At 41.4% G+C, this 27176-nt stretch overlaps 1 protein-coding gene across 6 annotated transcripts in view; it reads right to left on the reverse strand.

Moving 5' to 3' along the window:
- The window catches only part of mylka (myosin, light chain kinase a), a 150963-nt gene that overhangs the window by 46909 nt on the left and 76878 nt on the right, over positions 1-27176 (reverse strand). For 5 of the 6 annotated variants that reach the window (XM_060929983.1, XM_060929984.1, XM_060929982.1 and 2 more), the window contains exons 11-17: positions 23300-23452; positions 11520-11657; positions 7036-7233; positions 6660-6906; positions 6194-6268; positions 5071-5867; positions 1597-1713 (exon numbers count right to left, since the gene is read on the reverse strand). In XM_060929983.1, coding sequence (XP_060785966.1) covers positions 1597-1713; positions 5071-5867; positions 6194-6268; positions 6660-6906; positions 7036-7233; positions 11520-11657; positions 23300-23452 — 1725 coding nt within the window. The remainder of the gene's footprint in view (positions 1-1596; positions 1714-5070; positions 5868-6193; positions 6269-6659; positions 6907-7035; positions 7234-11519; positions 11658-23299; positions 23453-27176) is intronic. The other variant, XM_060929986.1, reaches the window with a different exon arrangement.

Below are 27176 nucleotides of genomic sequence, written 5' to 3' on the forward strand. Positions count from 1 at the left end.
CATTGTAACATATTCTGTAAGAAACATATTCTATACCTAACTTTCAGCTTTCGTTTTAAAAAACAAAATCGCAGATTTATAACTAAATTTTTATATGGCGTAGTGATTTTAAGTTCCTACTTTTGGTGAGGTAGCGACCTTGACCCTGAGGCTTTCTGTTTAGATCAAAACACACGATTGTATTGGTTTTGGGTTTGCGGAAAATGGAGTTACAACGGTGATCAAATATTTTGCATGATGTTTTATTACGGTTATGATTATTCTGTGAGCGTGCCAATCCTTACAACTTAAAATACAATTAGTGATAACTGTAGACTTTTCAGTGGACTACAACCTTTTTAAGGGAACGCGATGTAGTCAACCATTTATCATGTCCCAGATCAAGCTGTCATTTTTCCACAAATTTGCAGAATTTTTGCCAAATTCTGAATAGAGTATTCACATCAAAGATTTAGTTTTATCTGTATTATTTCTTTCATCATTTTATTTCAAATTAAAACCAACATCACCATTCAAAACCGTATAGTTTATTGACAGAGTATATTTAGTGGGGTACCCCCACAGTACCCAGTTTCTGAGACAGACCCATATATATGTATGCAGGGAATAAAAGAAAGAAGAGTGACAGACAGAACAGGTGAAGATGGAGAGAACTACCCAGAATATCACTTATTATGGGTTGGCATGCATTAATAAGCTACCAAATATCTGCACAAATCTAAAAAAATGGAAAAGAAAAACTCCCTGATATTCAGGTTTTATGTGCAACTGTAGTTTTCTTTTCTTTCTTCTTCTTCTTTTTTTTTTTACAAATACAGTCATCCTGCCTGCATCTATGGGGCGTGCAGTTTGGAAGCCATGCTGACTGACCTTAGTAATTGCAGGAAACTGCTGGGTTGGAAGGAGAGTCAGCCAATCATGTCTCCCAAACCAAATCAAACCAGCTGTGCAACACTGAGCTTGAACACCACTGATCTTTAACCATATACAGCACTGTGCAAAAGTCTTCGGCACATGTAAAGAAATGCTGTGGACTGAAAATGGCTTAAAAAATAATGAAATGAAATGTTTCAACATAAAAAAAAAAAAATACTATAAATCAGTAGGCCACAATAAATGAAACAAAGTCAATATATGGTGTGAGACGACCCTTTGCTTTAAAAAAAGAGTAGTCATCTCAGGTCCAGTGAGTGCAGTTTTATGCGGAAATGAGCTGTAGGTTTTACTGAGCATCTTACAGAACCAGCCCCAGTTCTTCTGGACACTGTCACACTCGCGTCTTCATTTTGCACCAAAACCCAGTAGCTTTCATTATGTTGTTTTCTTTTTTAATCCGAAAAGTGCTCTTTTGTGTAAAATGCTGCACAAATGCAAACATTGTTTTTTCTGTAACATTTAATTTTGTGCTGGAAAACTAACGTTCGGAACTCTAAAATGCTTTTGTACTGACTCGATACTGTAGAAGTCATAAAATAGAAATCTATAACAAAGTTTGTATGAAAAAAAAATAGGGTGCCTAAGACTTTATACAGTACTGTACGTATCCACAGGGTGCATGGTTAGGTTGAGTTTTGTACCAAAACTGAATTTGCTTACCGTCAACCAGCACCATGCAGCAACACTCAGCTCTTCCTGCACAGCTTTCAGCTCGACACATGTACTGGCCCTCATCTTCAGGCAAGGCCTTATCGATGGTCAGGGAGCACAGGCCACCTGATTGTCCAGAAAACACACACACACATATATACTTACTATATACGGACTGAAAAAGAGCAAGGAATCTTCACTTTGTTTCATACTCAAGGTGAAATGTGTTTTCACATGTATCTGCCCCATTTCTGGTTATTTGGGCAGATTTATCTGAACAGTATTTAGTCAGAGAGCATACAGGAACATTTGGGACCAGAGTGTTCCCTAATCTGTTGACTTTTATGACTCTGACTTAACATAGCGTATATATAAATTAGAACAATTGCAGTACCGCAGTATTAATCCGAGTCTTGAGTGTGTGCAATAGAATAATTATTATTGTGCCTGACAAGACTAGGAGCTTTGGGGACATTGGTGGTTTAGTGGTTAAGGCGCTGGGCTATTGATCAGAAGGTTCTGAGTTCTTAACTCTCAACTGCTCATTTGTATCCACTCTCGGTTGCAAATCGCGTTGGATAAAACCATCAGCCAAAACTCATCTCATCTCATTATCTCTAGCCACTTTATCCTGTTCTACAGGGTCGCAGGCAAGCTGGAGCCTATCCCAGCTGACCACGGGCGAAAGGCGGGGTACACCCTGGACAAGTCGCCAGGTCATCACAGGGCTTCAGCCAAAACTGTCAAAAAAAAAAAAAAAAGTTAATTACCGGTATTTGATGTGGCAGAATATGTGAAGCAAATAATCATAGCATACATAAGGACATGTATAAAATACGTGAATTGAACTACATTTGTCTTTTAAACTCGTCTTAAAAAACTGGATGAAACCAATCTACTGGATCAAATGCAACACTACACAGCCAAAACGCTGTCTGTTATCCATAATGACTCCAGACAACAGGACAGTGTTGTAGTCGAGTCACTAAACCTCGAGTCCGAGTCCAGTCTTGAGTCCCCAGTGTTCAAGTCTGAGTCAAGTCCATTATCATCATTATCTCTAGCCGCTTTATCCTGTTCTACAGGGTCGCAGGCAAGCTGGAGCCTATCCTAGCTGACTACGGGTGAAATGCGGGGTACACCCTGGACAAGTCGCCAGGTCATCACAGGGCTGACACATAGACACAGACAACCATTCACATTCACACCTACGGTCAATTTAGAGTCACCAGTTAACCTAACCTGCATGTCTTTGGACTGTGGGGGAAACCGGAGCACCCGGAGGAAACCCACGCGGACACGGGGAGAACATGCAAACTCCACACAGAAAGGCCCTCGCCGGCCATGGGGCTCGAACCCAGACCTTCTTGCTGTGAGGTGACAGCGCTAACCACTACACCACCGTGCCGCCGAGTCAAGTCCAAGTCATTAAAAAAAAAATTCGAATTGAGTCCGAGTCCACTATTGATCCGAGTCCAACACTCCAACCGCACCATTGTGGCTGTTTTAGCCCCATTAACATTAGTTTGTTCCTGAACATGACGTATGAACAGGTGAATGTGCATTCTCTTTGTCAGGGAGTGCGAAGTATTCTGTCAGAGATGGTTGGGAGAAGGATACAAGTGCAGAAGGTGTGTTTATTAATACAAGTGAAGACAGGTAAACAATCCAGAACGGCAGGCAAAATCGTAAAACAGTGAAACATGCAGTAGGTCGAGCGAGGCACAAACAGGCTATCGTAGACTCAGCAGAATCAAAGACAAGAAACAGGAAATCAGGAAACCAAACAAGGAACTAAGGCTCGGTAACGTGTCAGCAACGCAACTCAATACTTCGCAAAGTAAGTGTGTTTTCACAATTTTTATGTAGGCATGCTGATTGCGCCTTAATCCTGTGCAGGTACGAGTCATTTACAGCATGCGCATGAGAATCTGCTTAGCGTGCACACTGTCTGGAGCGCACCCGAGAGTCTATCTGATGCACGCGCCAAGGTGCGCAGGTGTGACACTCTTTCATGAAATTAGTACAAAACTTCATCTCATCTCATTATCTCTAGCCGCTTTATCCTTCTACAGGGTCGCAGGCAAGCTGGAGCCTATCCCAGCTGACTACGGGTGAAAGGCGGGGTACACCCTGGACAAGTCGCCAAGTCATCACAGGGCTGACACATAGACACAGACAACCATTCACACTCACATTCACACCTACGGTCAATTTAGAGTCACCAGTTAACCTAACCTGCATGCCTTTGGACTGTGGGGGAAACCGGAGCACCCGGAGGAAACCCACGCGGACACGGGGAGAACATGCAAACTCCACACAGAAAGGCCCTCGCCGGCCACGGGGCTCGAACCCGGACCTTCTTGCTGTGAGGCGACAGCGCTAACCACTACACGACCGTGCCGCCTAGTACAAAACTTAATGTAGATATAAATATCTTATACCAAATTATTATGGCATGTTACAAAAAATAAAGAAAAAAATCTGTGTCCTCGTCTCCAATTTATGAGTCTGAATGCAGTTAATGCACGAGTCTGAGCCCAAGTCCGAGTCATCAGTGCTCAAGTCCAAGTCGAGTCACAAGTCCTTAAAATTAGGGCACAAATCGGATTCGAGTCTGAATCCTGGACTCGAGTACTACAAGCCTGCAACAGGACACCAGCCTTCTGAAGCTTTGGTGGTGTGTATAAACTTGGCATACTCAAGAAATCCTCTGCTCTTCTTGTGCTCACTATTCATACTTCAGTAAATATGATACCAACGTTTATTTGGAAATCATTAGGTGAAGACAGCAGACAAAATGGGAAGGAGCTATAATAATAATAACCAGTTTGTAAAGTTATTTTGGCTCATACTCCTAAACAGAGGAAGCAGACCTTCTGGACTAGACATCAAATTGGGCATATAATCTCTGAACTGTTTTAAACACCATTCTCATTAATCACCTAGAGTAACTGCGTACGCTCAAAACACAGCATTTTTGAAAAACTGGTTCACTCCAAGCTGCTGTTCATATTACATTCTCATTATTTTGCTAATCAAGTTTGCATGTTGGAGGAATGCCAATGAGACATAAAATAACAAATGTGAGGGAATACATTGTGATCTTTTATATTTAATGATAAACCACTATTGCTACACAGTGTACAAAGAATAATACATAACTTAATAATGTAAATGGGGCAATGGTGGCTCAAGGCTTTGGGTTATTGGTCTGGGGTTCGAGCCCCAGCATCACCACTGTTGGGTCTTTGGGCAAGGCCCTTAACCATATCAGCTCAACCCATCCACATTGACCCCACATGTAGGAAAAAGATGTATAAAGAAAAGGAAGCTAACATAAATACTAAATGATTCCAAATTATTTGTGGATTAAATGAACAGTAATTTTACTTTCATTTTTGTTTTCTAGTAAATATAATCCTTGTTTTTGTTTTGTTCCATCAAAACAAAAAAAAATTACAGTACAAGTTGTATACTAACCCTCGTTAGTAATTATGATAAATTTGGACGGCTTGATAACTTTTCCATCTAGACTCCATATGACAGTAGCAGGTGATTCAGAAGAAAACTGGCACTGCAAATGTAAGCGTTCCCCATCCAGTACTCTCACATCCCTCAGTTTTTGTGTGAAAAGTGGATCTTTTCCTCCTCCTGCATTCATTAACTCCTTCATCCCTCCATGTACACAGTTCATATCATTTTCCTTCACTGTGGAGCTCTTTGGCCCTGGGCTCTCCGTATTATTCTCCACACTCCCTTGTTTCTTCTTCTTGTTTAATACAGATCTAAAGTCAGTTGGCTCATTTTTGTTGAGATCGGTCTTTGCGGAATAAGCAGAAGCAGGTTTGGAGCTCACAGTTCCTTTCTTGCCCAACACTGCTCTGAAGTCCACCTGCTGGGGGAAGTGGATCTTCCTCTCCTCCTCACTTTGGGTCTTGGGCTTGATTTGCCGTTGGAGGTTGCTCCTGAAGTCCATCTGCTCGGCAGTGATCTCCTTCAGGTCCTCCTCGGAGACACTCTTGGTGGTGACCTTCCGGCCCAGGACGGTTCGGAAGTCAATCTGCTCAGCCTCCTTCTGTCGGATTTGGTCTTCCCGATGCTCCTTGGTCTCTACTCGCCTTTTCAGAAGACCACGGGAAGCAACTGACTCCTCTGGTTCCCAATGGCCCCAAACCGGATCCGGCTCTGATGGGAGTGTTGTGGAGCTTGCTGCCTCTCTCTGCTCTCCCCTGTCTCGCGCTGTCCTCCCCACCCCTCCAGATCTCTTATCGGCCCCTCTACAGTGAAGGAAAAGAAGTAGAAAAAAACAGAGCAATGTTTAAAAAGGAACAGCCCACAGCAGAGTGCAGCAAAAATGAGCAGAGATGTAATCAAGCACAACACAAAGTTACATCACAGATGACTTCAGAAGCCTTATAAGGGAAGGAGTCTAAAAGGGGCCGTTTGGTAGAGCGCGCCTCTTGGGACCACAGCACAGCTGGACAAACCGGCATCAACAATTGGTTATGCTACAGCTACAGGTTATAGGCTGAGCCTGGAAGCAGGGACGTCTAAAAATGACACTGTGAAACAAATGAGAGGAGGAACACCGAGAAATACTTACCCTTTGTAAGATTCATGCCCAGGGTCCTCATTCACTAGCAAAGGGGCCACTGCGCTGCAGTCTCCTATTTTATTTCTGCAAAACACAAGTTTTTTTTTTTTTGTGTGTGTGTGTGTGTGTGTGTGTGTGTGTGTGTGTGTGTGGGTTCAGACAAAAAGACAACTGGAGAAGTAGCACAATATTATGCAGAATTGAAATATGATAATAAAACAGCCTTTTTTCACCACTATATTTTTTGAAGGAAATGAAAGCATTTTATCTACCACTTCTATTCACACAGGAATAAAACTTCAGAACTGAAACCTATTGTTTTGCCCTTCTTCATAAACAATACAAATCTACGAATTTAAATAGCGAAGTAACTTCCTCTCGTATCCCCCAAACCTGACGTGGCCCGAGGGAGATTTGTCACAAACATCCACAAAGACAAACATCTACAACAGAAAGCTCAGAAAAGAGCTCATACTTGAGATGAATCTCGTAGTTTCCAGCATGATGAGCCTTCACTCTCCTGATAAGCAGGGAAACTACATCCTCTTTCTGCAGCACCTCAAAGTCCTGCCCAGAGGGCACCGCCTGTCCATCTTTCATCCAGAGGAATTCTGGGAAGGGGTCTCCTGCGATGGCACAGGAAAGCAGAGCATGCTGACCTTCATACACTGTGGTGGACTTGGGCTTGGTGATGAACCATGGTTGTACACCATCCTGGGGCTCTGAAATACACGCAAAGTAGGACACAAGTCTTTTTTAAATCCCATGCTCAGATAAAAGGCACCACTATAAGTGCTAGTTGATAAGATAATACTACTAATGGGTAATACGGTAATAATGTTGATCAATACCTTGCACAGTGAGTGAAGCTTCAGTACGAGCTTCTCCTACTTCATTCCACGCTTCACAAGTGTATGTACCAGTGTCTTCTGGAAACACTTCCTGTATGAGGAGGCTGTACTGGCTACCTTTGCTCTCAAAGTGGAAGTCTTCAGACTCTTGAATCTCCTTCCCATTTTGCAGCCAGAGCACCTCTGGAGCAGGATGTCCTAAACACCGTATCACCACCACAATCAGATATACACAAATATGTATTCACTACATGTCTCCTTGTTATTTAAATGTAAATAGTGTTATTTAAAATCAACTAACTCCGATAACCACTCAACAAACAACCTCGATTCCAAAAAAAAACAATGGGACGCTGTGTAAAATGTAAATAAAAACAGAATGCAATGATTTGCAAATACTTTTTTTTTTTTTGCCTATATTCAATTGAATATAATAGACAAGATATTTAATGCTCATACTGATAAACATTATTTGGTTTTTTGTGTTTTTTTGTACATATACACTCATTCTGAATTTGATGCCTGCAACACCTTCCAAAAAAGTTGGGACCGGGGCAACAAAAGACTTGGAAAGTTGTGGAATGCTCAAACAAACACTCTGGCCAAGTTTACATTAGACCGTATCTGTCTCGTTTTCTTCGCGGATGCACTGTCCGTTTACATTAAAACGCCTGGAAACGCCGGGAAACGGGAATCTGCCAGGGTCCACGTATTCAATCCAGATCGTGTCTGGTCCGGTGCTGTGTAAACATTGAGAATATGCGGATATGCTGTGCTGAGCTCTAGCTGGCGTCGTCATTGGACAACGTCACTGTGACATCCACCTTCCTGATTCGCTGGCGTTGGTCATGTGACGCGACTGCTGAAAAACGGCGCGGACTTCCGCCTTGTATCACCTTTCATTAAAGAGTATAAAAGTATGAAAATACTGCAAATACTGATGCAAATACTACCCATTATGTAGTTATGATTGTCTTTAGGCTTGCCATCCTTCCACTTGCAAGTGGTAAGTGACGTGCATGCCCGACAAGCACTGAGATCACACACACAGCGGCTCAGTCCCGAATAACTGCTCGTGTGCTATACTCGCGCGCTCTGTGAGCTGCGCAGGGCCGGAGTGCGCACCCTCCAGAGGGCACTCGCTGTTCAGGGCGGAGTGATTTGGAGTGCAGGATGCCTGCGGAGCCGAGCGTATCCGTGTATTGGCGTTGCTGTGTGCACGCGAATCGTGTATTGGCGTTGCTGTGTGCACACTAATCATTTTAAAAACGTTAATCTGATGATCCGCTGATACGGTCTAATGTAAACCCCACCTCTGTTTGGAACATTCTACAGGCAAGCAGGTTAATTGGAAAGGCTCAGTCCTTCACAAGCAAGGATGGGGTGAGGTTCACCACTTTGTGAAAAACTGCATGGGAAAATAGCTCAATAGTTTAAGAACAACGTTTCTCAACATACAATTGCAAGAAATTTAGGGATTCCACCATCAACAATCCATAATATCATGTAAAGATTCAGAGAATCCAGGGAAATCTCTGCATGTAAGGAGCAAGGCTGAAAACCAACAATGAATGCCCGTGACCTTTGACCCCTCAAGCAGCACTGCATTAAAAGCCAACATGCTTGTTTACAGGACATGGACTGACGCAAAGTGGAAAACTGTGCTGTGGTCTGAGTCGTCCACATTTCAAATTGTTTTTGGAAAATCATGGATGTCGTGTCCTCCAGGCTAAAGAGGAAAAGGACCATTAAGATAGTTACCAGCACAAAGTTCAAAAGCCAGCATCTGTGATGGTATGGGAGTATGTTGTTGCCCATAGCATGGGTACTTTGCATATCTGTGAAGGCACCTTTAATGCTGAAAGGTACATACAGGTTTTGGAGCAACATATGCTCCCATCCAGATGACATCCTTTCCAGGAATGTCCCTGCTCATTTCAGAAAGACAATGCCAAGCCACATTCTGCACGTGTTACAACAGCATGGCTTCATAGTAAAAGAGTGTGGGCGCTAAACTGGCCTGCCTGCCTCCTACTGAAAATGTGTGGCATGTTATAAAGCGCAAAATACGACAACGAAGACCCTGGATTGTTCAGCATCTGAAGTCGTATATTAAACAAGAATGGGAAAGAATTTCATGTTCAAAATTTCAACAATTAGTGTCCTCAGTTCCCAAACGCTTACTAATAACTTTAACTATAATAATAACAATTTTAATATTTATAACGCACAAATTCCATTCACATATGCTCACATGCATGCCAAAAAAAATCAAATAAAAATGACAAATGAACAAATAAAAAGGCAAAAAAACCAAAAGGTATGTAGATAAAAACACAAGCCAAATAGATATACAATATGTAGACAAATAGATGGATGCTATAATCAAAGAAAAACTGTCACGCTAAAAACATACACAAAATACAATCCAGAATATATGTACAAAATATATAGATTTAAGATAATTCCTTGTCTGATCATTAAAAGCTTCCAAAAATAAAAAAAAGTTTTCAGAAGCTTCTTAAAGACTACGCGACTCGGCTCTACAAATATTTAATGGAAGCCTATTCCACAACTGAGGTGCTGCAGTGCAGAAAAACCCATCACTAAATGTTTTAAAGCAGCGAAATGTGGCTGTTTGAAGCAAGAGCGCATCACTATTGGATCTTAAGCTATATCTCCTAGATGGCAATTTAATATTTATGAGCTATGTAAGATAGCCTGGCACACACCCATGTATAGCTTTATAAGTAATCAGAAGTATTTTAAAATAATTCTATATTTAACTAGTAACCTCATCTCATCTCATTATCTGTAGCCGCTTTCTCCTTCTACAGGGTCGCAGGCAAGCTGGAGCCCATCCCAGCTGACCATGGGCGAAAGGCGGGGTACACCCTGGACAAGTCGCCAGGTCATCACAGGGCTGACACATAGACACAGACAACCATTCACACTCACACCTACGCTCAATTTAGAGTCACCAGTTAACCTAACCTGCATGTCTTTGGACTGTGGGGGAAACTGGAGCACCCGGACACGGGGAGAACATGCAAACTCCACACAGAAAGGCCCTCGCCGGCCCCGGGGCTCGAACCCAGGACTTTCTTGCTGTGAGGCGACAGCGCTAACCACTACACCACCGTGCCGCCCCTAACTAGTAACCAGTGTAACCTAATTATTATGGGAGTGATGTGATCAAATTTAGAGAGAGATATTACATATAAGCCTGGCAGCTGCATTTTGCAATCTTTGTAATCTGTTAACATGACTAGCTGGGAGTCCATAAAGAAGACGGTTGCAAGAATCTAAGGTGGCTACTTGCATACGCATGAATTAATATTTGTGCAGTCTCATAACTAAGATACTTTCTAATGCGTCTAATATTATATAGCTTACTGAGTGTTGTTAAAAGTAAAGGTGATGTAACACGGTGGTAAACATGCCCGTCTCAACTTTTTGCAGGCATTATATTCAGAATGAGTATATATTTACAAAAAGGAATAAAACTCATCAGTTTGAACATGACATAGGCTACCTTATCTTTGTATTGTATTCAGTTGAATATAGGTCGAAAAAGATTTGCAAATCATTTGCATTCGGTTTTTATTTACCTTTTACATAGTGTCCCAATTTTTTTGGACTCAGGGTCGTAAATGGCACTTCTTATAAGAATAGATTTTTTTTTTTGTTACTGAAGCCAACAAGGTCAGACTGTTTCTGTTTTAGCCCTTGCTGTACTGTATGATCTGGAAGATATTTCTCAGAAGTCTAACTACTCTCGAGGGTGATCTACAGGAAAGGCCCTGAGGGGAAGACCATTTGCACATTCCAAACAACAGATCATGGGGGAGACTAGAGGAAATGTTAGCAAAACAACACAAAACACATTAGCAAAACAATACAAAACACAGATAAAGCATCCAGAACTACAGACAGATTTACAGTAGGAAAGTCAGACATAATGCAGAATCCCATAAAAACTCAATATAAAAGCAAAGATAGTACAGTGTTGTCCAGAGGAAAACATTGAAATAAAAGCAATCATTAGTATACTTTGCATTGTGTGTTATCGTTATATGATATTATTAGAGTAATATTATTACTAGCGTTGCCTCCATACAGCACCAAAGTCCCCGGTTCGACCCTGATATTGGGTTACTGTCTGTGGAGTGTTTTGCATGTTCTCCTTGTATCTATATTGGGTTTCCTTCAGTTTCTTTCCACCTCCCAGAATCATGTCAGTAAGTGGAATGGCTACACTAAATTGTCCCTCGGTGTGACCGAGTGTGAATGTATGTATGTATGCATGCATGATGTCCTGCGAAGGACTGGCATCCTATCCAGGGTGTATTCCTGCCTCATGCCCAGTGCTCTGGCTCTGGATCCAAGCAGTTAATGCAGATGAATGAATTAGACTGCACTTTCTAACTAAAGAGCCCAGTGATGTGCAGAACAAACAGCACAAAAGTAAAAATGCCTCTTACCCGTCACCTCTACAGTCATGGTAACCTGGCTGCCATCCATGACCCTTAGATCACGCAGTTCCTTCAGGAATACTGGAGCAGACGGTCTCTTCTGCTCCGAGACCGGCATAGCAAATGATCTTTTAACATTTGATTTGGCTGGAACAATCACACAGACAGAAAATTAGAGAACATGACTTCAGAGAGTAACTGTTCAGTTTTTTTCTAAACTCGTACAAAACAAGTGACTGCACAAAATGATTAACACGTGTGTGTCAAACATCAACCGTAAACACAAGTCATGCTTTTATTGACCTCTTTGTCACCCAATTCCATCAACACTACTGCAAATCACCTCCAAGAGGACCAGAAAGATATATTATGAGTTTATCCTACTTGGAGATATCCAACCCTCACAGGTCTCTCCCCTGAGGGGGATTACCGAGGACTGGGTCAGTGTGCATGGGAACAGCCAAGAGATCCTGCATCTGCAGAACTAATGAACAAACCAGAGAAGCCTATGCAAGTATGCAGGATGAGAGAAACAATCCCTACAGCTACAGCGCTTGCATAAATATCCCCCCACCGCCACCCACGAAGTGGTGGATATCTATATAGTTTGCAACATTTTTTACCTAAAATTATTAAGAAATCATCAAGTCACATTATTAATAGAGAGTTACTAATTGAATAGGGTTTAGAATTAAACTGTTGTATGATCTGAATATAAAAACTCTGGTACCTTCCATGGCCAGGTGTAGTTTTTTTTTAAAGAGAAAACATACCTAAAGACCCTGGAAAGCTGTAAAACAGCAATTATGATTATTATTATTATTATTATTATTATTATACATACAGGCCATTTTTTCCATGGAATAAAAACATATATTCTATTCCCTTCTAGCGGGTTTATTAATGACATGCAATATTGTTATCATATCACTTATCCTCCGTGTATTACGCCACTCTTCCAAATGGAGAATGAGCATGCAATATTGCTATAATATTGCACATTGTCAAGACAACACGATGTCACAAATCATGCGAGGATCCAATGACAAAACTTTTCTGCTGCACATGCGCAGAATCATTTCTTTGTCGGCCGGGAAAGAGAGAAGACGAGGCTAATCCAGTGCTAGGTTTAAGCACTAAATAAATAAAATGAAAACTGAAACTAAAAGACGCGCTGAACACCCGAAAGGCTACCAAAACTTCATTATATATTCTTCACGCATATTTACAAGAGAAAAACATACCAACGGACATCGAAAAACTGGAAAAGAGACGCATCGGAGATGTAAAACTTCTGCGCTAGCGAGTGTCAGTGAGTAAACAAATATGGTCGCGAAGTTTGCTTCATTAAAAGCGGAAGGTTTTGAGAGAATTTTGGCCGCCAGGTCGCTCTGTTGTGTGTAGCTGTCGATGTTGATTTTAAAAGTAACTAAGTGAATTACAGAGGGAAAATAATAATAATAATAATATTTGACTTGACTACACTAGCATTGGCCTTCGCCAACACTACACCAGCTAGAAGGTAACTGGACTGCTGTGCTAACAGCACCGAGTCGCAGGTAAGCTTGCATTGGCCTTTGAGGATGCTGATATGAAGAGAATGTGTATGTATAATAATAATAATAATAATAATAATAATAATAATATTGGCTGGCTTTTCTTCGTGGTCTATCAAATATATTCCATTCAGCTAGCATGATACTGAACTCATCTTCACCTCATGCTAGCTGAATGGAATATATCTGATAGACCATGAAAAAAAGCCAGCCAATATTGTTTAAAGGTTTCGTTACAAAAAAAAGCCAAACTTTTAACATCCCACAAAGAGCTATAATATTCGTTACTTAAAAAATACTAAGAATATAGCACGATCACAGCTCTGCCTGGAGGAGGCCTTCCACCAAAAGTCAATGACTGTTGAGATTTATATTGAGATCAGGTGACACTTTATAAGTGTTACATCTGTGCATGGAGTTTTTCCTGTGTAACTGCTGATGATCGTCAGTGATGGTGGTTTTGTATTACTTGGGGTTATATGCAGGTAGTACAGGCACTACACATGAATGAGAACTCCATCTAGGTTAGAGGTTGGGGCCAAACTAATGTACCTTGTATTAAGAACAGAAAGTCATCTGGCTGTCTCTGTTTTGTCGGTATACATTAGCTATAGCTTCATTGAATGAGTCATTATAGATTTTTATTTTGTTCTTTTTTTACTTAGCTCTTATTTCCTAATTATATATGTTAGAATACATACTACTGTACTATTGCCTATACATTCGTGTGTGTGTGTGTGTGAGGGAGAGAGTGAAAGAGAGTATGTGCATATTTATTCTTATTGGTGTGTGGTTTGAGGACAGTACTGACTTGTTGTCTTGCTCAGTGGTGGTTTCTGTTCTGTTCCCTAGCAAGCTCATACTAATTTGCCATATAAGTCCTAAATTCATTAGCTTTGTGTTCAGTTCATGACGGTGTTTTAAAACTTTTGAAAAGAAGAACCATTAAAAACAATTAAGCAATACACGGTCAAATTTACTCATGTAGCCCTGAAGACACATCCCTGAGCCAGTCCAAGTCTACAATCTGCTGATTTCAGCCAGATGAGTTCATCATGGCCTCAGTATGCAAACATGGCCATAATTATATTAATTGAATATGTGACCAGAGAAGCTGCTCAGAGACCTTTAATATTACAGGATCCAATTTATTATATATGGAGGCTAAAAACAAGATGAGGTGAAGGGACTCATAAAATGCCAAAAGTAGTCTAATATACAGTACCAGTCAATAGTTTGGACACACCTCTTAATTCAGTGGTTTTTCTTTATTTTTATTAATTAAAAGACACTTAATGTCTTAAAGGTAGACTGTCTTTCAGATTTTTCAAGTGTAGGTCATAAAAAGAATTTTCCCTGACACCCAATTATTTTTGTTTAGTGGACCGAAAGCTACTTGATTTCAATCACAGACTTCCAATTTTATTCGTTTTTTTTTTTAAAAGAACAATTAATGAATTTAGAGCCATGTGGCCCTAAATTCTCTGCTATTTTTTCCTGCTTCACCGTGATCCAATTCAAGATACTATGTCATGTATCACATATACCCCTTTTCCACCAAATCAGTTCCAGGGCTGGTTCGGGGCCGGTGCTGGTTCACAACTCGTTCAACTTGCGAGCCAGCTGAGAACCAGTTTGCTTTTCCATAGCTCGGGATGCTAAGGGGAGCCACATCATTATGTCGCTGTATACGTCAGTTACGTCGCTGCGTTTGCATAAACTTTGGCGCGAACATTGAAGCAACAACAACATGGAGAAGAAGCAGCAGCAACAACAACAACAATGGATGACTGTGTTTGTACAGCTGCTGCTTCTCGTCGCTTAAAAATGGCGACCTTTTGCGGTCTTGCTATTGTTGTTGGTCTTAACAACTCCGCCCCCCCCACTGACGTAAGCGGTTCTTTCCTCTGGCCCAGCAAAGAGTTGGTGCTAGCCTGGAGCCGGTTTTTCTGGCCCCAGAGCCAGTTCTTTGTCAGTGGAGACAGAAAACCCGGTTCCAAACTAAGCACTGGCCCCAAACCAGCCCTGGAACTGATTTGGTGGAAAAGGGGCAACAGTGGGCTTTCCCCATTCACGCAAGGCATTGTGGGATACAAATTTGAAACAGGAGAGAAAAATGGCAGACGTGAGTGTGTGAATGAAACGTGAAAGACCGACTACAGTAACGGAAAGCGAGAAGAAAAGACGTTGTGTTGCGAAGGAAAAGAAACACAGGACCAAACTAATAAATATTGGTGGTCAGTGAGCACCTCGGTGTGATCAGCTGTTCGTTTAGTAACAGAATGATGGAACTGTCAGTGCACGGTCAAGGTAAACCTGTAGATGGCAGTAATGCAACACTGTGGATGCCGGATGCCGTAAAACCCAAAAGAAGAAGGTAAACCTGCATATGTACACACAGACTTCCTCTCTTGCCTGCTTGACTGCGTGAAACAAGCAATTTCATGCACATTATTTGCTCAGGAATCCCCTCAAATTAAACAACTTCCCAGCCACAGAATGGCCTGTTTTTTTGTGAGATATTACATAAATAAACATATAATCACAATGACCAAATTTCAGAGGGAACTAAATTTCACCGATTTTATGAAATCAGAAGGCCGTCTAGCTTTAATGTAATGATGGATGTTGTCCCTCTTTCCTTAGTTGAGCGGTTCTTGACATAATATGGATCATCATATGACCCGTACAGACCCGCGCGCACTCTTAATAAAACCATTGGGAAAAGTCTGAATTGTTACTTTGAAAAATGAGCAACTCGACTGAACACAGTGAATTTTATTATCCAGATGATTTATCAAACACAGACGTAATCGAACAAGCTGAAACTGTCGAAGAAAATGAAAAAAGGTGAAGAAATTCACTTGTTTATACAAGGACAACAACAAGAAAACACCATTTAAAAAAAAACAACCTCAGTACGACATGAACGTTTTCAAAAGGTATCTTGCTGAAGTTAAGGAGGAAAGAGACATAACAGTCATCCCCTCAAAGGAGCTAGACAGCTTGTGATGTAGTTTCTATATACAAGCGAAGAAAAAAGGAAATTTATCCTGTGTCCGAAATCACTCACTACGTAGTGGACTATACAGTATAGTGAGGTCACCGTTTTGTAGTGCTGTCCGAATGTATAGTGAGAATTATTACACCCTATATAGTGGACTCATAGTATCCCACAATGCATCGTGAAAAGTAGTATACAACCGATGGTCACTAACCAAGCAATATATACCATGCATTGCGGTTGCGCTGGGGAGAGGGGGGGAATGTGTGTTGGGGTGAATGAACGGAGGAAGAAACACGTTATAAACGGACATTCAAGTACAATTAAAAGTAGTAAGAGAATAGAAAATAAGCTAAAATAGAATAAGACAGATAAAATACAAGAATAAAAGTTACAGTGCAGAACGAGGAATTAATCAAAAGCCTCAAAGTTGATTTAACAAAAGGCAGCGGCAAAGAAAGTATTCAGCCTGGATTTAAAAGAGCTGAAAGATGCAGCAGACACAAAGTACTTTGTATTTATTAATGTGGGAAATACGCCCAGTATAATATGGAGTTATCACAAAAATATATGCATGTATTTATTATTTTGAAAACCCACCAGCCGACTGATCTGGAACGTTTTAATTGTGCGACAGCAATGACATAAATAACGGCACGGCGGAGCAGTGTCCGGAAGTGCTTTTTAATTTTATCAATGAGCTCACTATATAGTCCTCTATATACAACCCCGATTCCAAAAAAGTTGGGACAAAGTACAAATTGTAAATAAAAACGGAATGCAATGATGTGGAAGTTTCAAAATTCCATATTTTATTCAGAATAGAACATAGATGACATATCAAATGTTTAAACTGAGAAAATGTATCATTTAAAGAGAAAAATTAGGTGATTTTAAATTTCATGACAACAACACATCTCAAAAAAGTTGGGACAAGGCCATGTTTCCCACTGTGAGACATCCCCTTTTCTCTTTACAACAGTCTGTAAACGTCTGGGGACTGAGGAGACAAGTTGCTCAAGTTTAGGGATAGGAATGTTAACCCATTCTTGTCTAATGTAGGATTCTAGTTGCTCAACTGTCTTAGGTCTTTTTTGTCGTATCTTCCGTTTTATGATGCGCCAAATGTTTTCTATGGGTGAAAGATCTGGACTGCAGACTGGCCAGTTCAGTACCCGGACCCTTCTTCTACGCAGCCATGATGCTGTAATTGATGCAGTATGTGGTTTGGCATTGTCATGTTGGAAAATGCAAGGTCTTACCTGAAAGAGAAGTCGTCTGGATGGGAGCATATGTTGCTCTAGAACCTGGATATACCTTTCAGCATTGATGGTGTCTTTCCAGATGTGTAAGCTGCCCATGCCACACGCACTAATGCAACCCCATACCATCAGAGATGCAGGCTTCTGAACTGAGTGCTGATAACAACTTGGGTCGTCCTTCTCCTCTTTCGTCCGAATGACATGGCGTCCCTGATTTCCATAAAGAACTTCAAATTTTGATTTGTCTGACCACAGAACAGTTTTCCACTTTGCCACAGTCCATTTTAAATGAGCCTTGGCCCAGAGAAGACGTCTGCGCTTCTGGATCATGTTTAGATACGGCTTCTTCTTTGAACTATAGAGTTTTAGCTGGCAACGGCGGATGGCACATTGAATTGTGTTCAAAGATAATGTTCTCTGGAAATATTCCTGAGCCCATTTTGTGATTTCCAATACAAAAGCATGCCTATATGTGATGCAGTGCTGTCTAAGGGCCTGAAGATCACGGGCACCCAGTATGGTTTTCCGGCCTTGACCCTTACGCACAGAGATTCTTCCAGATTCTCTGAATCTTTTGATGATATTATGCACTGTAGATGATGATATGTTCAAACTCTTTGCAATTTTACACTGTCGAACTCCTTTCTGATATTGCTCCACTATTTGTCGGCGCAGAATTAGGGGGATTGGTGATCCTCTTCCCATCTTTACTTCTGAGAGCCGCTGCCACTCCAAGATGCTCTTTTTATACCCAGTCATGTTAATGACCTATTGCTAACTGACCTAATGAGTTGCAATTTGGTCCTCCAGCTGTTCCTTTTTTGTACCTTTAACTTTTCCAGCCTCTTATTCCCCCTGTCCCAACTTTTTTGAGATGTGTTGCTGTCATGAAATTTCAAAATGTCTCACTTTCGACATTTGATATGTTGTCTATGTTCTATTGTGAATACAATATCAGTTTTTGAGATTTGTAAATTATTGCATTCCGTTTTTATTTACGATTTGTACTTTGTCCCAACTTTTTTGGAATCGGAGTTGTAGAATTCCCCAGGATAGTGAGTAGGGAGTAGTGAACGAATGAGTGATTTCGGACACAGCAGCCTTAGACTACGAACCTGACACTTTGTCTTCCTTTTCATGAAGTATTCAAAACTACCTTGACAACAACAGTAAGATACACTGTTGTTCACTGTTTTCCACTGTGTATATGTTAGTGAAAAAAGGTCATATGATAAAATGATTATTGACCGAGTTAGGTTGGACTGGATGGGAAAATATTTGGCTCTTGGTCATTTGTACAGACCTTGCTGCACTTGGTCCGTACTACGGCATGACTTTGAGCCAAATATTTTCCCGTCTGGCCCTCCCACTCAGTCAGGAAATACATATTACGATAGTTGTGGAATAGGGCTAGTTACTGTATTTTTGTTGTTTACTGTTGGATCTCAAACGCATTAAGAAGGCAAGAAATTGCACTAATTAACTTTTGATGAGGCACCTGTTAATTGAAAAGCATTCCAGGTGACTCCCTCATGAAGCTGGTTAAGATAATGCCAATAGTGTGCAAAGCGTCATCAAGGTAAACGCTGGTTTCTTTGAAGAATCTAAAATATGAAACATTTTGTTTATTAAACACCATTTTGTTTACCACATTTTATTTCATAGTTATTGTTCTACAATGTAGAAAATAGTTGTAATACAGAAAAACTTATGAATGAGTCGGTGTGCCCAAACTTTTGACTGGTGCTGTAAATCTAGAATGATCTCTAAAATATATACATCCCTAAATCTGACTGTGTGCTATCATCAGAACTTCACTTAACTCCTGAGATGTGTGTTTATAACACTATGTACACAAAGTGATGTCGATATTATCCACAGATAGCCACTACTGAATTCCAGCAGCCTCCCTCACTGTTATCCTGGCTATCTCCTTACTAACCCCATATACAGCTCTAGAAATCCAGGCTGGTGATTAATGCCCATGTGCATGTAGTTTCATAAATCTCTTTCATTATTATCATTAACTAAATGCCTCTATTAATCTGGGTATTATTTCTGTATGATGTGTAATTTGTTCAAAAGTAGCAACCTATTATTATGTTTTATTACTTCCTTCTCTTCCGCTATACTGGCTGCTCTCACGTCTGTCCTTCAGAGGGACATGCAGTACTGGCCTATCAGTCCCAGCCAAGGCTGTGTGGGAAAACGCTGGTATTTCACATTTTTAACTTGCATCAATGTTGAACCTGTGCCACAGAGCAGTTCACAGACAGCAGCAATACAAGCAGGAACACAGAAAGCAGCTGTTCTTTTAGTCCTACAGAAATATCTCCGAGAAAGAACAGCTATGGGATTCACTTATCAAAGCGAATCGAAGTGTCATACAAAAGTTAAAACTCGTATCTGAACCTTGCTAAAATAATATTCAGTATATTTTTTCCCACTCTCCACATTAACAAGAGTGCTCTGAGAGCACAATATCCGCTGCTGGAAACTATGTCATAACTCTGGTAAAATGCGACTGGATTGAATGAAATTGCAATATGCATATTACTGACATATAACAAAGAATCCTGTCAAGTTTTGTGAAACTCATCCAAAAATTGTGAGAGGAGTTGATTTCAGAAGGTGAGTACCCTTCCCGGGATGGACGGACGGACGGACATCGCCACGACATAATCCCCCATCGGGCCCTTCGGCCAGCGGGGGACAAAAATTGTGAGGGAAGTTGATTTCAGAAAGCAAGGACACCTTGATGAAATTGCCAAAGTACAAGTTTGTTAACAATCAAGGGCATAACTCAGGTAAAATTTTCCCAAATTAAACGAAATTTCAATATACGTATAACTATCATATAACAAGGCCTTTTGCCAAGTTTGGTGAAATTCCTTCACAAATTGTGAAAGGAGTTGATTTCAGAAGGAAAACACACTCATGAAATTGTCAAAGTATAATTTTGTTAATCAAGGGTTGTAACTCTGGTAAAATGTGACCGAATTGAGGCCCACTTTACACGGGGACGGTATAAAACAAAAACGCAAAAGTCCGTTTTCGTTCTCACTTTTTTCCGCGTCTACACGACCGTTTTCAAGGAGGAAATCTGCGTCTATACGGTGACGCATAAATGTCTGCACGCATGCGCAACGTCTTCTGTCTTGTCTGATCTGCACATCTGCGCTGCTGTTCTGTCAAGTTATCCTACCAAGCCTACTACGCATGTGCAAAATCCAGGAGGGTAGGAAAATTCAACAGTAGTTTTGTCCCACCGATCAGCTGGGCTGATAGAAAATCGGTGAGAATTTCACGCATTTGCCGATTTTTATGTTTTGTGCGTATTGGTCGAGCCTTTGGCCGAGTCAAATAATTTGTAATGACTTGTTTTGAATAATAAAACGGTCTGTATGCGAACTTGCTAGGATAACTTTACAGAACACCGGTCCGGCTGAGGTACTGTAGTGCTCGAGGGAGGAGCAGGAGCAAACCGAAACTCTTTTAATCTACCTTTATTAAGTAACACTCACTCTTGTTTCGGTGAAGAAGAGAAAAGGCAGTGTCCATCTCAGCAAAATAAACCCGTTCGGCTGCTAGTTTTGTTTTCAGTCTCGGGTTTATGGTTTCACGAGCGGCTTGAATAGGCGGCGCGCGCGTGCATGTGCAACTTGGCGACACCAAACTGAGGAGCTCCAGCCAGGCGGATGAGCAGGAAAACACATCTACTGCATTAAAACACAGAGCAGCTTGAAGGTCCGTTAGATCGATGTAATCAGACATGCTCTTACTTTTTTACTTACTTTCTTACTTCCCGGGCTGGCATGTGCAGTATATGACATATGTATGACGTAAACGCGTACCCGACGTGAGCAGATCCGAGCAGAGTTTCGCGTATTGGGTAGTTTAGACGGATACGCAACGGGGGCCGTTTTTAACTTATCCACTCTGGAAGGCGTTTTCAATTTTATCCGTTTTTCAGCCTCGGAAACGCCGTCCTCGTGTAAACGAAAGGCACTTCCGATAAAATATTTAGTCGTTTTTACCCGACAGCGTCCTCGTGTAAACGGGCCCTGAATGAAATTACAATATGCATACTACCGACATATAACAATGCCTCTGGTCAAGTTTGGTGAAATTCCTCCACAAATTGTGAGAGGAGTTGATTTCAGAAGGAAAACACACTCTCATGAAACTGTCAAATTATAATTGTTTTTAAATTAAAATTATAAGGCCCGAAGGGGGATTATGTCATGGCGATTTCCGTCCGTCCACCTGTCTGGACGGAAATCGCCACGACATAATCCCCCTTCAGGCCTTTTGGCCAGTGGGGAATAAAAATCTTTAAGAGTTCAGATTGCTGGGGAGGTCTTTCTGGCTTAAAAAAATAAAAAGAAAAAAGAAATTAAAAAAAGACTTGAGGGGTATTTTTCCTTTTCTTTCAGAGTCTTTTAATAGTCTAAAAGTTGGCATGGTTTCAGCTCCGTGCATGAAACACTGATATGTTCATATTTGGGGTAATCCAATAACTTCTGAACCTGCCTTTAAAGTGCATCTTCTGGACCAATTTCGTGGTTTTTTTTATATGAAAGTATGTCCCTTTACACACTCATCCAGAAGGGTAATTTTGCACAAGGCCATCTGTCTACAGCAGAAAAAAGCAAAAAAAAACAAAACGCATCTGAAAAACCCCAAGGGAGTCTGGAGCCAGATTCATGACATCACGTGCGGATCCGCCAGCAGGCTGCAAGAGCTTGCACGGTTTCAGTGCACAGTCTGTGTAGACCAAGTTTAGCAGCGAGTGATTTTGCATTGAAATATGGAATTGTCGCCTGAGCTTCTAAACACATGGATTCATGTATCAATGCTCATCTATCTATTGTTACATAAATCATATTTTTTCTAATTACTATTATGTATTTATATATTTCTTCATTTAGAAGAGTACTGGCTACTGTAGGAGAAAGATTCCAGAAGCTACACACATGGCATCGGCTAAGCAGGGTTGTACAGTATATACATTTAATGTGTTTGACAGGTCCCAAGATCTCAAGCCCTGACACGCATATCCCTTGATACATGTGAAGTAAGTGTATTATCGCCCAGCGCTTTCGTGTTGTTTACTTTTGTGTGTGTCAATAAATAACATTATCCGTGTACCACACAAACACAGGAACACCTAATTTAGAGTATAGTCTCTCTTATTTCTTACCCTGGCAACAGTCAACTTGTGAATCGTCGATTTTCTTAGTCTTTTTCTCGGCTCAGCTTTGGTCCTTGGTTTCTGGGTGCCTCGCACAAAGCGCTCCCATTTCTCTCTCATTGTCTGGTCTTTTGGAAAACGATGAGTACTAATCCCATCAAGATCGGTGTTGCTACACCCTCCTACGATACATCTGTTAACCATTTTAATAATTACGTGATAACGTTGAAGAAATTTGCAGAAAACCACCAGGTCGTTTTCTCATAAACAAACCAGCGCTGACATAGGATTCAGAAGGAGGCGTCCCGCACGCGACGTCACGAAAATCAATGTTTCCCGGGAAATCCAAATGCCGAGTTTTTTCAGAGGCGGATCAATTCGCCTCAAATGGCTTGATTTCAACTGAATTTTTCTGGTATTGCGCAAGGTAAAGAAATTGCACAAAATGCAAAATGTGACAGATATTTGACCAAAGTTTAATATAAAATAGGAGAATTACACTGATCTTGCTCCTGAATTTACCCGTGATATGCACTTTAACCGTCTCATTCTTGTTTGTTTCTTGTATTCTTAAAAGAATCTCCTCAGACATTGCTGATGGTTTCTCTAGAGCTAACACTTTTAGTGTGTTTTCATACGAAGTGTTGCCTTGATCACAAGCATTCTCTGGTGAAGGTGTCTTTTTTTGTCACAGATGTTGATGATTGGGATTGGCTTCCCCCCCCCCCCGAGTTCATGGTGGGACTGTAGACAACACACTAACACACTAGTACCTTTAACCAGCACTCGGGCAGTGCACACTGCTCGCCCATGCTCATTCTCAGCCACACAGGCATACAAGCCTTCATCAGCACACACAGCATCCTGTACGGTCAGCTGGGCCTGAATGCCATCAAACACAGTGTTTCCATATGGGATTGCTTTATCTGAGAGAGAGAGAGAGAGAGAGAGAGAGAGAGAGAGAGAGAGAGAGAGAGAGAATTAAAAGGATCCATATAAATGTGCAGGTGTGCATTTGTTACTCATACGTGTGCTCACTTCCTCCATATAAGATTTCAGGGGATTACCACAAACTTGATCATTTCCTCATGTGTCATGTACTTACAACCCTGATTCCAAAAAAGTTGGGACAAAGTACAAATTGTAAATAAAAACGGAATGCAATAATTTACAAATCTCAAAAACTGATATTGTATTCACAATAGAACATAGACAACATATCAAATGTCGAAAGTGAGACATTTTGAAATTTCATGCCAAGTATTGGCTCATTTGAAATTTCATGACAGCAACGCATCTCAAAAAAGTTGGGACAGGGGCAATAAGAGGCTGGAAAAGTTAAAGGTACAAAAAAGGAACAGCTGGAGGACCAAATTGCAACTCATTAGGTCAATTGGCAATAGGTCATTAACATGACTGGGTATAAAAAGAGCATCTTGGAGTATCAGCGGCTCTCAGAAGTAAAGATGGGAAGAGGATCACCAATCCCCCTAATTCTGCGCCGACAAATAGTGGAGCAATATCAGAAAGGAGTTCGACAGTGTAAAATTGCAAAGAGTTTGAACATATCATCATCTACAGTGCATAATATCATCAAAAGATTCAGAGAATCTGGAAGAATCTCTGCGCGTAAGGGTCAAGGCCGGAAAACCATACTGGGTGCCCGTGATCTTCGGGCCCTTAGACGGCACTGCATCACATACAGGCATGCTTCTGTATTGGAAATCACAAAATGGGCTCAGGAATATTTCCAGAGAACATTATCTGTGAACACAATTCACCGTGCCATCTGCCGTTGCCAGCTAAAACTCTATAGTTCAGAGAAGAAGCCGTATCTAAACATGATCCAGAAGCGCAGACGTCTTCTCTGGGCCAAGGCTCATTTAAAATGGACTGTGGCAAAGTGGAAAACTGTTCTGTGGTCAGACGAATCAAAATTTGAAGTTCTTTATGGAAATCAGGGACGCCATGTCATTCGGACGAAAGAGGAGAAGGACGACCCAAGTTATCATCGGCGCTCAGTTCAGAAGCCTGCATCTCTGATGGTATGGGGTTGCATTAGTGCATGTGGCATGGGCAGCTTACACATCTGGAAAGACACCATCAATGCTGAAAGGTATATCCAGGTTCTAGAGCAACATATGCTCCCATCCAGACGACGTCTCTTTCAGGGAAGACCTTGCATTTTCCAACATGACAATGCCAAACCACATACTGCATCAATTACAGCATCATGGCTGCGTAGAAGAAGGGTCCGGGTACTGAACTGGCCAGCCTGCAGTCCAGATCCTTCACCCATAGAAAACATTTGGCGCATCATAAAACGGAAGATACGACAAAAAAGACCCAAGACAGTTGAGCAACTAGAATCCTACATTAGACAAGAATGGGTTAACATTCCTATCCCTAAACTTGAGCAACTTGTCTCCTCAGTCCCCAGACGTTTACAGACTGTTGTAAAGAGAAAAGGGGATGTCTCACAGTGGCAAACATGGCCTTGTCCCAACTTTTTTGAGATGTGTTGTTGTCATGAAATTTAAAATCACCTAATTTTTCTCTTTAAATGATACATTTTCTCGGTTTAAACATTTGATATGTCATCTATGTTCTATTCTGAATAAAATATGGAATTTTGAAACTTCCACATCATTGCATTCCGTTTTTATTTACAATTTGTACTTTGTCCCAACTTTTTTGGAATCAGGGTTGTACAGTATTTACTGTATAAAGTAACAGGTGGTAATAATCCCATCAATCCCATCAGGTATTATGTTATAGCTCACTTCTATCAAACAACACCTACCAACTGGGTAGGGTGAACTCTAATGTGCTTTGAACTGCTGCTCATTTAGCAAAATCAAAACCATTTTATATCATCATCATCATCTGCTCCCTTTTCCAGCACTGTTGCTAGTTTGGGGTCCATGTGGCCCAATTGGTCCACGTCATTAACTGGTTCACAGTTTTATGCCGGATGCCCTTCTTGCCACATCCCTCCCATTTCTGGGCTTGGAAAACAATCATTCACACCTATGGACAATTTAGAGTAGCCAGTTAACCTAACCTACATGTCTTTGGACTGTGGGGGAAACCGGAGCTCCTGGAGGAAACCCACGCGGACACGGGGAGAACATGCAAACTACACACAGAGAGGCCCTCGTCAGCTACTGGGCTCGAACCCAGAACCTTCTTGCTGTGGTGACAGCACTAACCACTACACCACCGTGCCGCCCACCATTTTATATTTTACATTAAAAGTATTCCAAATAGGGTGGCACGGTGGTGTAGTGGTTAGCGCTGTCGCCTCACAGCAAGAAGGTCTGGGTTCGAGCCCCGTGGCCGGCGAGGGCCTTTCTGTGCGGAGTTTGCATGTTCTCCTCGTGTCTGCGTGGGTTTCCTCCGGGTGCTCCGGTTTCCCCCACAGTCCAAAGACATGCAGGTTAGGTTAACTGGTGACTCTAAATTGACCGTAGGTGTGAATGTGAGTGTGAATGGTTGTCTGTGTCTATGTGTCAGCCCTGTGATGACCTGGCGACTTGTCCAGGGTGTACCCCGCCTTTCGCCCGTAGTCAGCTGGGATAGGCTCCAGCTTGCCTGCGACCCTGTAGAACAGGATAAAGTGGCTAGAGATAATGAGATGAGATGAGTATTCCAGATAAAGCTTTGCACAAGGCTTTGACATCATTTCAAGCAGCTTCATGAAGGAGCTTGTTATTAAAGTTCCCAGTCAGGCTGAGAACTTGTCAGTTACGTCTCCAAAATATTTGTTTGGAAAAATCATTTAATTTGAAGTGAAAACTACCGATTATGAAATACATTTAGATTCTGAAATTAAATTCACTATTTGCACAGTGTACTACTTTGTCATACAAACAAATTTCAACCAAAAGCCTTTATCAAAGTGTTTTGACCTTGCTGAAAAATTTACAATATCTAAAGTTGACGCTGGTAATGTCCATCCATCCATTATCTGTAGCCACTTATCCTGTACAGGATCGTGGGCAAGCTGGAGCCTATCCCAGCTGACTATGGGTGAGAGGTGGGGTACACCCTGGACAAGTCACCAGTTCATCACCGGGCTGACACATAGAGACAAACAACCATTCACACTCACACCTACAGTTAATTTAGAGTCACCAATTAGCCCAACCTGCATGTCTTTGGACTGTGGGGGAAACCGGAGCACCCAGAGGAAACCCACGCAGACTCGGGGAGAACATGCAAACTCCATACAGAAAGGCTCTCGCCGGCCACTGGGCTCGAACCCAGAACCTTCTTGCTGTGAGGTGTTAGACATCACCGTGCTGCAAATTTTTAAATGCCATAAATTTTTAAATAGTTTACAAATCCATGCCATTTGAATTTCTTTTATTCTGAAACATAAAAGACAAAAAAAAAACCAACTCAAAGGGTTAAAACATTGCCCATCTCTTCCATGATTTGTCTTTCACACAGACCATCACCTGGAGAGCAGTTCAAGTCTGTAAATAAACACAACTTGTTGACTGGTGCACATAGTTATGTCCACCTGGGGTTAGACAGGCACCAAACATGCTAACAGAGCTGAGGTGGAGTTCACACACACACACACACACACACACACACACACACACACACACACACACACACCCCTACTATTTGTGGTTTGGC

The sequence above is a fragment of the Neoarius graeffei genome, chromosome 9, assembly GCF_027579695.1.
Source record: "Neoarius graeffei isolate fNeoGra1 chromosome 9, fNeoGra1.pri, whole genome shotgun sequence".
In the NCBI taxonomy this organism is placed as follows: Eukaryota; Metazoa; Chordata; class Actinopteri; order Siluriformes; family Ariidae; genus Neoarius; species Neoarius graeffei.